At 38.8% G+C, this 12539-nt stretch overlaps 1 protein-coding gene across 3 annotated transcripts in view; it reads left to right on the forward strand.

The window, feature by feature from the left end:
* Positions 1 to 2093: 2093 nt before the first annotated feature.
* The window catches only part of spega (striated muscle enriched protein kinase a), a 71073-nt gene continuing 60627 nt past the window's right edge, over positions 2094 to 12539 (forward strand). For 2 of the 3 annotated variants that reach the window (XM_056233536.1, XM_056233537.1), the window contains exons 1-2: positions 2094 to 2184; positions 2892 to 3387. In XM_056233536.1, the coding sequence (XP_056089511.1) occupies positions 3030 to 3387 (358 nt within the window). In that variant the 5' untranslated portion in view covers positions 2094 to 2184; positions 2892 to 3029. Of the gene's footprint in view, positions 2185 to 2891; positions 3388 to 6043; positions 6417 to 12539 lie in introns of those variants that run through there. The other variant, XM_056233539.1, reaches the window with a different exon arrangement.

A 12539-nucleotide genomic window follows, 5' to 3' on the forward strand; every position in this document is an offset into this window, starting at 1 on the left:
GATCTTGAAAATTCTTATGTTTGAACTTTTGTAAGTTCTGTTAACAGAAGCAAATACTGTATAATTCTGTTAGTAACACTTTACAATAAGGTTTCATTAGTTAACATTAGTTAACTACATTATTTAGCATGAACTAATACTGAACCAACACAGTCTCATCCCAAGACGTCAACCAACTGACGCTTTTGACCATACGTCAACATCCGACGTTTTAGGGTACCCTTTAACGTCAGTTAGATGACGATCCTGGGGCGTCATCCAACTGACGCTTTACCTTTAGCGTCAGTTAGATGACGCGGGTAGGTTTAGGTCTGGGGTAGGGTTAGGATTAGATAGCGTCATCTAACTGACGTTAAAGGGTATCCTAAAACGTCGGATGTTGACGTATGCGTTGACTGAACTGCACTTCTACAGCATTTATTAATCTTTGTTATGTTAATTTCAACATTTACTAATACATTTTAAAATCAAAAGTTACATGAACAAACAACGAACAGCTGTATAATGTTAACAAAGATTAACAAATACAGTAACAACTGTATTGCTCATTGTTAGTTCTTGTTAGTTAATAATACATTAACTAATGTTAACAAATGAAACCTTGTTTTATCTTATTACCATGCTGTCTTTGAGCTAAAATTAGCTGAGCCACCATTTTAAAAGTAGAGTATTTTTCATGCCTAACACTTTGACTCCTTATTTTTGTTAGTCACATCTCTCATTTAGGTTTAGACCAGTGTTCCTAAGGGGTGGTGTGGCTTATGCATGGATTGCTTTTGCTTCTTATAGTCAACATAATAGAATATGCATGACCATGGAAATATGTCTAAGCTTTCTGCACTGTGCCAGCAGGTGGGGTAAACCTATTGCAGTTGACTAATTAAAGGGATACTCCACCCAAAAATAAAAAATCTGTCATAATTTACTCACCCTCAAGTTGTTGCAAACTTGTATGAGTTTCTGTCTTCTGCTGAACAGAAAGGAAGATATTTTGAAGAACGATTGGAACCAAACAGTTGTAGTAGTAGAAAAAAAATACTATGGAAGTCAATGGTGCCAAAGTTCCAATCGTTCTTCAAAATATCTTCCTTTGTGTTCAGCAGAAGAAAGAAACTCATACAGGTTTGCAAGAACTTGAGGGTGAGTAAATGATGACAGAATTTTCATTTTTGGGTGGAGTATCCCTTTAATACAGTTTGCTTTTCCAGATTTGCAGTCTGTAAAATGTAGGAAATATCATAATTGAATTGATATTAGTAGTAGTATTATTAATTCAATAGAAAACTTAAAACAATTAAACTGGTCGTTTTCTTCAGTATAAGCACAGCTGCATACTTTTCTCTGTTTCAACACAATAAAAAGCCCATATTATTCTAAACTCTCCGGTAATCATATCATGTGGCTCATGCTGTCTTTAACAAATGAATCAGTCAACATTCATTCAATGTCTTGTCTTCACACACACATAACAATGGTGGTGGATGGTAACAAAGTGTCTGGTATGTTTCAGGGGAGTGGAGGAGGAATGTCACGTGTGTCACAGAGTGTGATCACATTTATACTTGTCTGTACTATGCCTTTAAGAGCAAGGGGTCAGGTTTTGTCTAGTTAGTTTTGACAGTTAGTCCCTGCTGGTAGACACAACTACATCATTATGCGTGCAAAGTCATCTTTCTCAGTTGATTACCACTGAAAACTAATGATGTATTCTGCCAAAATAACATTGTTGTAATGTTACAAAGCTCCTACCTGTATTGAATGCTCAATTTTCATAGTAAAAGCATTTCAAGAGGCTTTGGGATGACCTAAAAAGTTCTGCCTACCCTTGCTCCAGCTGTCACTTGAAAGCTGGTCATACTCGCCTGTCACCTCTACAGGGAGTCAGTGAAGTATAAAGGTCATGGAAGAAAAGATAGGGGGAGAAGACAGAATGGAACGTGTTAGATCTTTAAATGACTTGAGCTCTAACATGCGCTACCCCGCCATCTAGTCAGCAAGGGGCCATGTGACGTGCTGGTAGATTGCTGGAAGAGAGGGTCACTATCCAAAAGAGGGAAGGAACACTCAATTACCCTCTCTTGTGTAAACAGACACTGGTACTGACACTGGTAATACGACATGATCCTGAGAAGGCTTAAAGATTAAGCTGCAGTTAATGGAGATATTCAGAGGCAATGTGTTGAGGTAAAATGTTACATGTAAAATGTTTAAAAAAGAAAATCTTTTTATTAATGTTAACTGGATATTTGTATAAAGAGGTATGAGGTAAGGCAAAATTTTCCTTGTGATTTACTGGTCCACGTTATCCTTTTTTTCCCCTTTTTTTTGGAGTATGTTTTACAAGAAAATACTACTTCAGTCTTTCTACTTAAAAAAAAATCATGTTAAATTGAATGTTACTTGCTGTTTCTTTGTAATTGATTGGGAAATTTACTAGCAATTTCTGAGTGAATATTTTTTCTACACCATTTTTTTCGGTGAACATTGTGTACATGAAATCTATTTTATTTAATTTTTAAAAAATCTCATAGCAAATTATTACTATATTAAATAAATAGTAATAAATTCTAGATATATTTTGATGTTATGTACACATATTCATTTTGTGTTTATTTATACAAGGTTCTGTTTATTATGCAAGCTTGTTTCCGCCACAGAATAAAAAAATAAAAAAGGTAAATGCAATTTTTTTTCTCACAAATCTGACTTTTTTTTAATATCTCGAGTTTATATCTCGCAATTCTGAGATAAAAAAAGTCGCAATTATCTTTTAAATTGTTTTATGGTGTGGCGGAAACAAGCTTTCATAGCTTTAGATATTCTGCAAAAGATAAATGTTTTTTCTTTCTTTTTTTAATTGCTAAATCTTTCATTTTTAATTATTTTTGCAGATTACAGACAAGTTTCATCATGACGGCCTCTGAAAAATTGGGGAATATATTATCTAAAGTCAATGGCAACAAAAGGAGTTATCTCACCACAACAGGGTTAAAGAATTATTAACAGTATTGCTCAAGATAATAATCACAATGAGAAAAGCTGAATTGCTGAAGAAAAACTCTAGTTCCATGATTTCCTCAAACCATGAAACACTCCCGGATCAGTACCCCGTCGAAGCTCCACCTGAATTCCTCCGAAAGCTGAAGTGGGCTGCTGTTGCGGGAGGTTGTGATGTCCGCCTGAGGGTGTCTGTGGGAGGCAAGCCGAGACCGACACTGCATTGGTACCATAATGATGACCCTCTGATAAATGATCATGAGGATTATGATGGCTTGTGGATACGAGATTGTAAACAAGCTGATGGAGGCCTCTACACCTGTGTGGCTGTTAATCAACTGGGTGAAGCTAGAACCAGCGCTGTTCTTGCTGTGCTGGACCTTGGAGAAGGTAAGATCTATGCTGCAAGTATGTCCCTGCAGAGTAAAAGCAGCACCTCCCAGAAACAACAAAGATTGATAATTGAGTTTCGGGTTGAAGAGTCCTGAATTAGTGGAACTATAGAGGAACAGTGTAAGCTTTCCCAATGCATAACATTTGTTTGAAGCCAACTTGACAGATTGGCTATATGGTCTGAATTAATATGATGGGAGAGAGTTGTTTTGTCCTGACTCTCTTGGTATGATGCATGGCATAGACTGACTTTATTTCCTTCAGTGGTTCTTAAACCTACTCTACCAGAAAGAAAGAAAATGTGCAACAATTGTACAACAGTCACTGGGGCGGTGAATGTGATTCCACCAAGTACAACACATAACCTGATTTCACCAAGTGCAACATGTTTCTGGATCAACATCTTTGTTGATCCTGGAACAAAATTCTAATCAACCAATCAGATTTGAGAGACAAGTTTATGTCAAGCTTGGGCTTACAACCAGGGTTTGGTGCTTCTACATAAGTGTTATTCATCATTTCCCTCTGATTTTAGGGATAAGTCTTACTTGGAAAAATCACGGTGACCCACTGGTACCTTATAGGGGACCTGTTATGCACCTTTTTATAAGATGCAACAGACCAAAGTCTCAGGTGTTCTTTAGAATGTGTCTGTGAATTTCGGCTCAAAATACCCCACAGATCATTTATTATACCATGTTGTAAATGCTCATTTTTGAGTGGAAGGGAAAACATGCTCTTTTCGTGCATGTATCTTTAAATGCAAATTAGCTGTTGCTTCCCTACCCAGAAGAGTGTGGAGCCTTTACAGCTCTTGCCTCAGAATACTCTGCCAAAAACTAAAACATCTGTTTGGTTTTTATTATAATCTCTATCGTGGTCATGCTCACGTGACATTGCAGTTCTTCATCATTATAAAAGTTATAATGTTATAATTATCTGCATGCGTTTTAAAGCCATATATGGTTTTCTGAGTGCATACACCCGAAGCACGTGCACAGAAAGCTGGATGTCAGACGGTGCATCCCGTGAGTATTAAACTAATTTCTCTTTCACTTTAATGCGCAAAACTTCAAAGTTCACGTGAACACAGTCGGTTATGTCTGTGAACATAAACAGCAGGGAAAGAAATCTAATGTGTATATTAGATCTGTGTGGAAGCAACTTAATATACAGTGAAAAGTGAAAAAGTGAAAGTATATTATGCGTAATTTACAGAACCTACTGCTTCATTTCCTGTTAATAGTTATGCTAATAGGACAGAGTCCGTCAGCAGTTGTGGGTGGTGCCTAAGCATTTGTGAAGTTGTGAAGGCTTGTACTGAGACACTGCTTACTATTAATCGGGATTACAAAAAGAGGAGTGGGTGGATATTTACCATAGGGTGGTTGTATACACACTGCCGACACACATTTATGTTCAAACACCAATTTGAGTGAATTTTGCATAATAGGCCTCCTTTAAAGGGACAACTTTGTACCTTAACTACCCCTAAAAGATGCACAATAGTGCCTTAGCGTAACATGTTCCCTTAAAGTACTGGGTTTTAGGGTTAAATAAGTTACAAAAATGTCCCATTAAGCATACTACCCCAATGACAACCTGATACAACAGGTATCAGGTATCTACAGGTATCTACACTCTTAAAATGAAAGGTTTATTATAAAAAAATCTTCAACCTCCATGGAACCTTTCCAAACCACAAAAGGTTCTTTATGGGAAAGGGCTCTTTATATTATTAAAATCAGCAAGAAAAAAAATATTGTTATAAGAACTTTTCACTTAAAGGTTATTTTGGGAACCCAAAATGGTTCTTCTATGGCATTTCTGGTAAAATCCTATTTTAGAAACTTTCTCTTGTAAGAGTGTAATAGTAAATATCATTTTGTACATGTTTTTCTAAGATAGTAAATATGATTATCCATAGACCTTAAAGTAGTTTTTTATTTTAATAAAGGTACACTGTGTGAACTTCAATGCTTCCAAACCAATTCAAGTCCCAGTTATGTGAGTTATTGCTGTTCTCTATCTAAAATACACAAGAGCCACACCAACTACAACACAATAAATGGCTAAGACTGCAGGGTCATTAGCTGTCAAAACACTCAGCACCTCTTACTCTTTCTCTTTTAGGGACTGTGTGTATCTCGTCCTTTTCTCTTCTCTCCACAGTCTCTCTCTCTCTCTCTCTCTCTCTCTCTCTCTCTCTCTCTCTCTCTCTCTCTCGGTCTATCTCAGGGTATTTACAGCCTGGAATGTGCCAGAGCTCCAGTTACAGATTTACTGTTACTCTGCTACACATCATCCTCAATTATAGATGTGGCTATGTTGGACTGCTGCCTGTGTTTTTATTTAGACCCAAAATGATAACAAGTAAAGAGTTTAGGAATTACTTAGAACCATTTATCCAGTGAAACATTTATTTCCCATTAAGTGAATGAAAGGTTGCTTATTGAAAAACACAGTGGGATACTTCTTGGCTTGACTAATAAAATAAATTTTGACTTTGTATGAAAACTAATAAAGTAGAGCACAGAATATCTTAGTGGCTGGGGAAGCACACCTGAAGCACAAGCAATGGGATTGAAAAAATATGAATATTATATTAAATATTTTGTTGTGATTTTGTTGTGAAATTCACAGATAGAAAGAAGAGCTATGATGAAGAGCTGTGCCAAAACCTGAATATGCATTCATGGTAATCTGGTGGTATTAGTGAAAGGCAGAGTGTGAGAGGGGTCCACTAAGGGTTTATTATACCACTCAAAATAGACCACTGGACTCTCCCAACAACATCAGTGCATTCTGATGTATAATCCAGTAAGAGAAACATACATGGATAAAAGGGTGAAATTTCCACACTTTTAGGGAGGAAAATATAAGCTTTACTTTTTTGGTCTAGAGATAAGTCAGGAATGACATCATCAGACTGGAGGACATGATAAAGCAAAAGCTGTTTGATCAGATGGATGCTTCGAGTAGTGTGAGGAGGGGAACTGTTTGTTCTAGGAAGGAGAAAGAACAAGGTGAGTTTGGTTTGTGCAATTTAAATTCTGAATTCAGACCTATATCTTTGTGTGGCAGAGCCAACAGGTGAGTGCTATAAGTATCCAGTTTGCTATGATTAGGTTTGTAAAATCAAAATATGTTGATCAAACTGACCAGTTGTTTGGACCACACTACATAAAACGGTTTTGGCATATTCAACATAATTCTATTCTATTTTTTTTGTCTGACTGCAAACAAAGTCTGACTTTTGATCAACCTGATGAGGGGATTTACATATTTTTTTGACTAGGAAAGAATCACTTTAATATCACTGTACTATCTTACACAAAGGACAACAATGTTTATATGTTTATATGATGTCACAAAATAGTGAAGGCTTATGACTATAAATTCAGTTATGCAATGTATTTATTTGTGTATTTGGGGGTGAGGGTTGGGGTTCAGGGGGCACACAAAGCCTACACAGAGTCTTTGTAGTTTTTGTCTGCCTCCCTATTTGATCCTGCCAGTAATAATATTCCACCCTGTGCATGGATAACTGCGGTAATTCCATTTTCTGAATTTCCATGTCAAGACAGAAATGTAAACAATAACATTATAATGTCTAATGATCACAGAGCTTTTTTTTTTTTTTTTTTTTTACATTAGCAATAACTTATTGAACAGTGATTTTAAGGAGCAATACTTTCTTTTTTGGGCCATTCAAATAACCAAGTGAACTTGTGACATTTAATTTGGTAACTTCATCCTTGCATCTGTCACTGTCAGTCCCAAAATTTTGTTGGTCAGTGGATAAATCCAAGGATCAATGACAAATTATTAAAGTCCAGTTTTCTTCATTGTGCAGACATATTTTGATTTAAACAGGATGTTAGCGTCAGACATATTAAAGGGTTAGTTCACCCAAAAATGGAATTTTCATTTTTGTCGTTCCAAACCCATAAAGGTGATGATACACAGGGCAACTTTTTGAGCAATGTTGCTGGGCAATGTCGGCGTCAACGGGCAACCAGATGAGACACAGGGCCCACGACTGATCTAAATTATCCAGATAGAAATGTATTGCCCATTTTCAATGGGAAAGTGCCCAAGCAACAATCGCTCGGCAAGATTGCCCAGCAAGATTGCTCAAAAAGTTGCCCTGTGTATCATCACCTTAAAGTCCCACTCCGATCATATTTTTAGCTATTTTTAAACATTCCCAGTGGTCTTTAAATTATGATTATGCCATTTTTAGCCAAAATCACAAAACCTGTGCCGTTTTCTGGGACTTCGCTTCAGCAGAGCGGCAGTAGCTCATTAGCAATTCGCCTCTGCGTTGTGGGCGGAGCCGTTGGCACGGAGACGACCCTCCCCCTGCCCGTTGCTGAGAGCTCTGTCTCTCCCGCTAGCTTACACCCCCAATACCGGTGGGGCAACAGTATTATATACACGTTAATTATTATTATCCGAAGTTAATCAAAGTTATCACCGATCACCGATCATTATTTCACTCCAAGACGCGTGTGGAGACGCCCAGTGGAGTTACTACGTCACAACTCCAGTCTATTTTAGCCGGCATTTTAGCGTCTGCTACTGATTCACAGCCATTTGAATGTAGAAATACTCAGAAATACAACTTTGAGCTTATTTTTCTCAAGATATGTCCTCTAACATCAGAAAAATGCCACAAGAACATGTTAACAACTAGAAAAACATTATTTTCATCGGAGTGGGTCTTTAAGACCTTCGTTCATCTTCGGAACACAAATGAAGATATTTTTGATGAAATCTGAGAGCTTTCTGACCCTCTCCATAGACTACAACATTATTACCCTTTTCAAGGCCCAGAAAGGTAGTAAAGACATTGTTAAAATAGTCCATGTGACTACAGTGGTTCAACCTTAATGTTATGATAAAAATAACAACGCTGTTCACGTTGTAAACACAGTGCAGAGCTTCCGGGTTCTACCTCAGAACGCCGGCTCAGTATTGGCCAGCTCCTGCTTCAGCACCACACACATCCGTCGTGGTGCTCACGTGAACAGAGACTGACATGGAAGAGAAGAAATTATAGAATAAAGTCGTTTTTTTATTGCGCACAAATGTATTTTCGTTGCTTCATAATATTAAGGTTGAACCACTGTAGTCACATGGACTATTTTAACGATGTTGGCATTGAAATTAACTGTTGCTTGAGTAGGTCGAACGCTTGTGTTGTGTTCATAAGTGAATTGTATTGTTGACTGCTATTTTTTCGAAAAGTCATGTAATGACGTAATGTGTGTGAGAAGGAAGTAAATAAGCAACAAGATGGATGAAGTTCACTACTCCTCTCTCGTGCGCTTAATTTTTTATATCTTCAGATAGGAAAAAAACATTTAAAAAAGACGACAATGATTAGGCATTTTTTTCACTATCTTTGGTCTCGAAGATGACCAAATTGAAGATGGCTGTTGCCAAGGTGCCTTCCCTGAGTGCCTTGCCGAAGCGAGCCTGCTATGCCGTTCAGCACATGACTGTGGATATTTCAAAATTATCTACGAGTTGACAAAGGGAAGCTGGAGCGCTGCTGGTATCCTTTTTATCCTCTGATGCTCTTAGGAGGGTTAAATGTTCATAAAAAAGATTGGAAAAAATCCAAGTCCAGGTGACACCAACACCCCGATGAAGGCCAGTGGGCCGATACGCATTGGTGTTTTAATGTTTTAGCCCTCAACAAAATAATAAAGGCTTCTTAACTTTTGTAACCTACTGAGTGCCTGGACTTGGATTTTTTCCAATCTTTTTTATTATCTACGAGTTATTGATGCTACAGGTGATATCTGGCTGGATGAAATATGGAGACCGGTACTGCTTCACTACCTTGGCACATAGGGACAATGGATTTTCTAGTCATTGCCTAACATGGGTACGATGTACAAGGATGCAGAGGATGCATTGAAAGCCTAACATATAGCTGAATGCCACACCTTCGTAAACGCTGTCAGGCGCCTCACGAGACAGTTTTACAGTGCGTTTTTGCTTCGCGAGAGCTTGGTGTTTCATGCGAGTTTGGTGCCAGTACTGACGAAATGATTCTCGATCAGTTAGTAGAGAATGTGCTTAGCCCACTAGTATGTGAGAGACTTTTACTACAAACCCCATTTCCAGAAAAGTTGGGACATTTTGTCAAATGTAATAAAATCGAGAATCTGTGATTTGTCAATTCTCTTGAACCTTTTGTAGTGTGTGGGTGACGTAGAGATCACCCATTGGGTATATCAAATGAGGAAGAGCGTATTTAAATGGGCTGTGCCAGAGGGGTGATGCGATCGGTTGTAACACCCGCCCTATTGGTTGGTTATCATTCCGGCTCGACGTGCTGCAGGAGAAAAGGTATTTTATGATTGTGTGTTCTTTCTTGTGTGTGTATTCAAGCCAACCTGGATTGTGTTTGTTTGTCTAAAAATGCAATGGTAAATTTAATTGTTGTCTAGTTTTTTTTTTTTTAAATTGATTTTCAGTTCTGTTGTTTGTTTTTCATTTAATTGATTTATTGAATAGCTTGACTTATTTTGCTGCTTTTTGTTGCTGTGGTGTGATCCGTGACTAAAAAGAGTGTTTTTGGTGTTTGTAGATTCAGTATTGTGATTTATTATTTTCCTTTTTTTGTATGATTTTGTTATTATTGGGAATGCTGGGTTTTGGGGCACGGAAGCCCAGCTGACTGTTCCATCTCGACCTAATTAATTTGTTTTGTATTATTTTGACAGTGACGAGAAGTTGGAAATTGTATTGTTTGTTTATTTTTTGTATTTCCATGCAGGAGCTGAGGGCCACTTACGCGGGTGTCCTAGGGCTGTGGTAGTGGGGTCTCCCGTTCACGTGAGAGTGCTGTATTTCACCGGTGTGGTGTGGTGGGAGTATTGAGTGAGCTTGTTTTACTTTCTTTGGAGGTCACTTCAAGCCGGGGGTGCCCGAGGTGGATGTCCTCAGCCCTGTATGGTTGTGTTGATGAATGTGTTTGGAATGGATGTGTTATTTTTATTTGTTTTTCTTGTGGTGATTTACCGTTGCTGTTTATGGACATTCAGCTTTTTGATTATTTCTTTTTTCTTTTTCCATTCTTGTGTGTCCAGTTGCAATTGAGTATTTTGTATAATGCTCCATTGAGGGGTGATTTTTATAATGTGTCTGAAGTTTGTTGAATAAAGTGTATTTTTTTAGAACCCATGACTCTGCCCAGTTACTCGCTGATAACGGACCTGTGTGCTTCGAGTACATAAAAGCCGGTGGCTTGTAATATATTTTTAGGGTGCAAGTCCCTAGATGGCGTAGTCGACAACCAAAATTATATCAATAGCCTAATTATTTCTGTAGTTTAGGCTGATTCCTGTCTTGCTGGTAGCCAGTGGTCACACTTTATTTAACTGACAAATGTACAATGAAAAGATTTCCAATGTTTTCACTGAACAACTTTATTGTACAATATATTTTGATTTTGATGTCTACAACACACTCCAAAAAAGTTGTGCCGGAGGCATGTAGCACGCTCCACTGTGTCAAATCACCTTTTCTTTTAATTACACTTTTAAATCATTTGGCAATTGATAATTGTAGTTTTACAAGTGGAATTTTTACCCAATCTCGCCTGTTATAAGACATCTGCTCAACAGTCTGTGGTCGTCGTTGTCTGATTCTCCTTTTCATGGTGGGCCGAACATTTTCAATAAGAGACAGATCTAGTCTGCAGGCAGGCAGTCAGGCACATCCACTCTATGTAGTAGAGTGTCTACGAAATTCCTCTGTTGTAGCATCTTGATGGCAGTTTATGTCTCTGTAAATGCAAATATACAGTTGTGGTCAGAATTATTGCCACCCCTTTGTGTGAGCGTGCAGTCTCGATTGTGCTCGAGCCGTGCGCTCTCTTGTCTGTGTGCCTTGTTTCATGTTCAGAGCGTGGTACAAATGGCCATCCAGCAACATCAGCTGGGGTAACTGACTTCATGCAGGTGTACCGTGCCACTCCACATGCTGCAACCGGTACTCCACAGTTTCAGCTCCTCTATAGCAGGCAAATGCGAACAAGGCTGTCTAAAAACTGACTGAGAACACTGCAACACATTCATTCCACTAGACCTAAATGTGATGTTCAGGACTATGTTACTTAAATCTGATGGAAAATGTATGCCTTTATTCTACTGATCCTCTGACCTCAGCCCTAGAATCCATTCTTTCTCCTTCCACCATCATCAGTCCTAGTGGACCCTAGATGAACAAATAACCCACGCCAATCGGAAGCCCTGTCGACAGTACATTAATTTCTGTCACCCTGCAGAATTCACTCCTGGACTCCTTTCGTTCGTCTCCATCCAGGGATAACCCAAATCCTTTCACTCATCTGCACTCATGTCCTCGATGTCCTCAATGTCCTGATGGCCTTTGACTGTTTCTCTAAGGCCTGCTGTCTGGTTCTACTCAAGGTGTTACCAATAGCCTTTGAGACCATGGAGACACCATTACAACATGTCTTCTGGAATTTCGGCATCTCGGAAGGCGTAGTGTCTGCCCATAGTCCACAATTCATATCCCAAGTGTAGATGGATTTTTTTCAAGCTGCTGGGCACCACTGCCAGTCTTTCTTCAGGCTATCATCTCCAATCCAGCAGCCAGTCTGAGCACAAGATCTAGAAAATCTCTTGATTTCTCCTAACTGTCATTAACACCAGCAAAATTGGAGCCGCTTCCTGCACTGGGCTGAATATGGCCAAAACTCTCTCCTCCAGCCATGTCATGCCTCCGCCCAAACTCTCAGCCTCCTTTGTGGTGGTGGCTCAGTGGTTCATGTAGGTTGTCTACAAACCGGAAGGTTGGTGGTTCAATCCCCGGTTCCACCTGACCAAGTGTCGAGGTGTCCATGAGAAAGACACCTAACCCCAGCTGCTCCCGACGAGCTGGATGGCACCTTGCATGGCTGACACCGCCGTCGGTGTATGAATGAGTGAATGAATGGGTGAATGTGAGGCAATATGTAAAGCGCTTTGGTGGCCATGGGTCTGTTAAAAGCGCTATATAAATGCAGTCCATTTACCATTTCACTTTCTGCTCTCTTTTCCCGACCAATATATAACAAACAGCTGTTCATTTTTAACTTGCTCATTTAGACTTCAAATACCCAC

The sequence above is a fragment of the Rhinichthys klamathensis genome, unplaced genomic scaffold, assembly GCF_029890125.1.
Source record: "Rhinichthys klamathensis goyatoka isolate OS25496 unplaced genomic scaffold, OSU_Roscu_1.1 h1tg000372l_1, whole genome shotgun sequence".
NCBI classification, from domain to species: domain Eukaryota; kingdom Metazoa; phylum Chordata; class Actinopteri; order Cypriniformes; family Leuciscidae; genus Rhinichthys; species Rhinichthys klamathensis.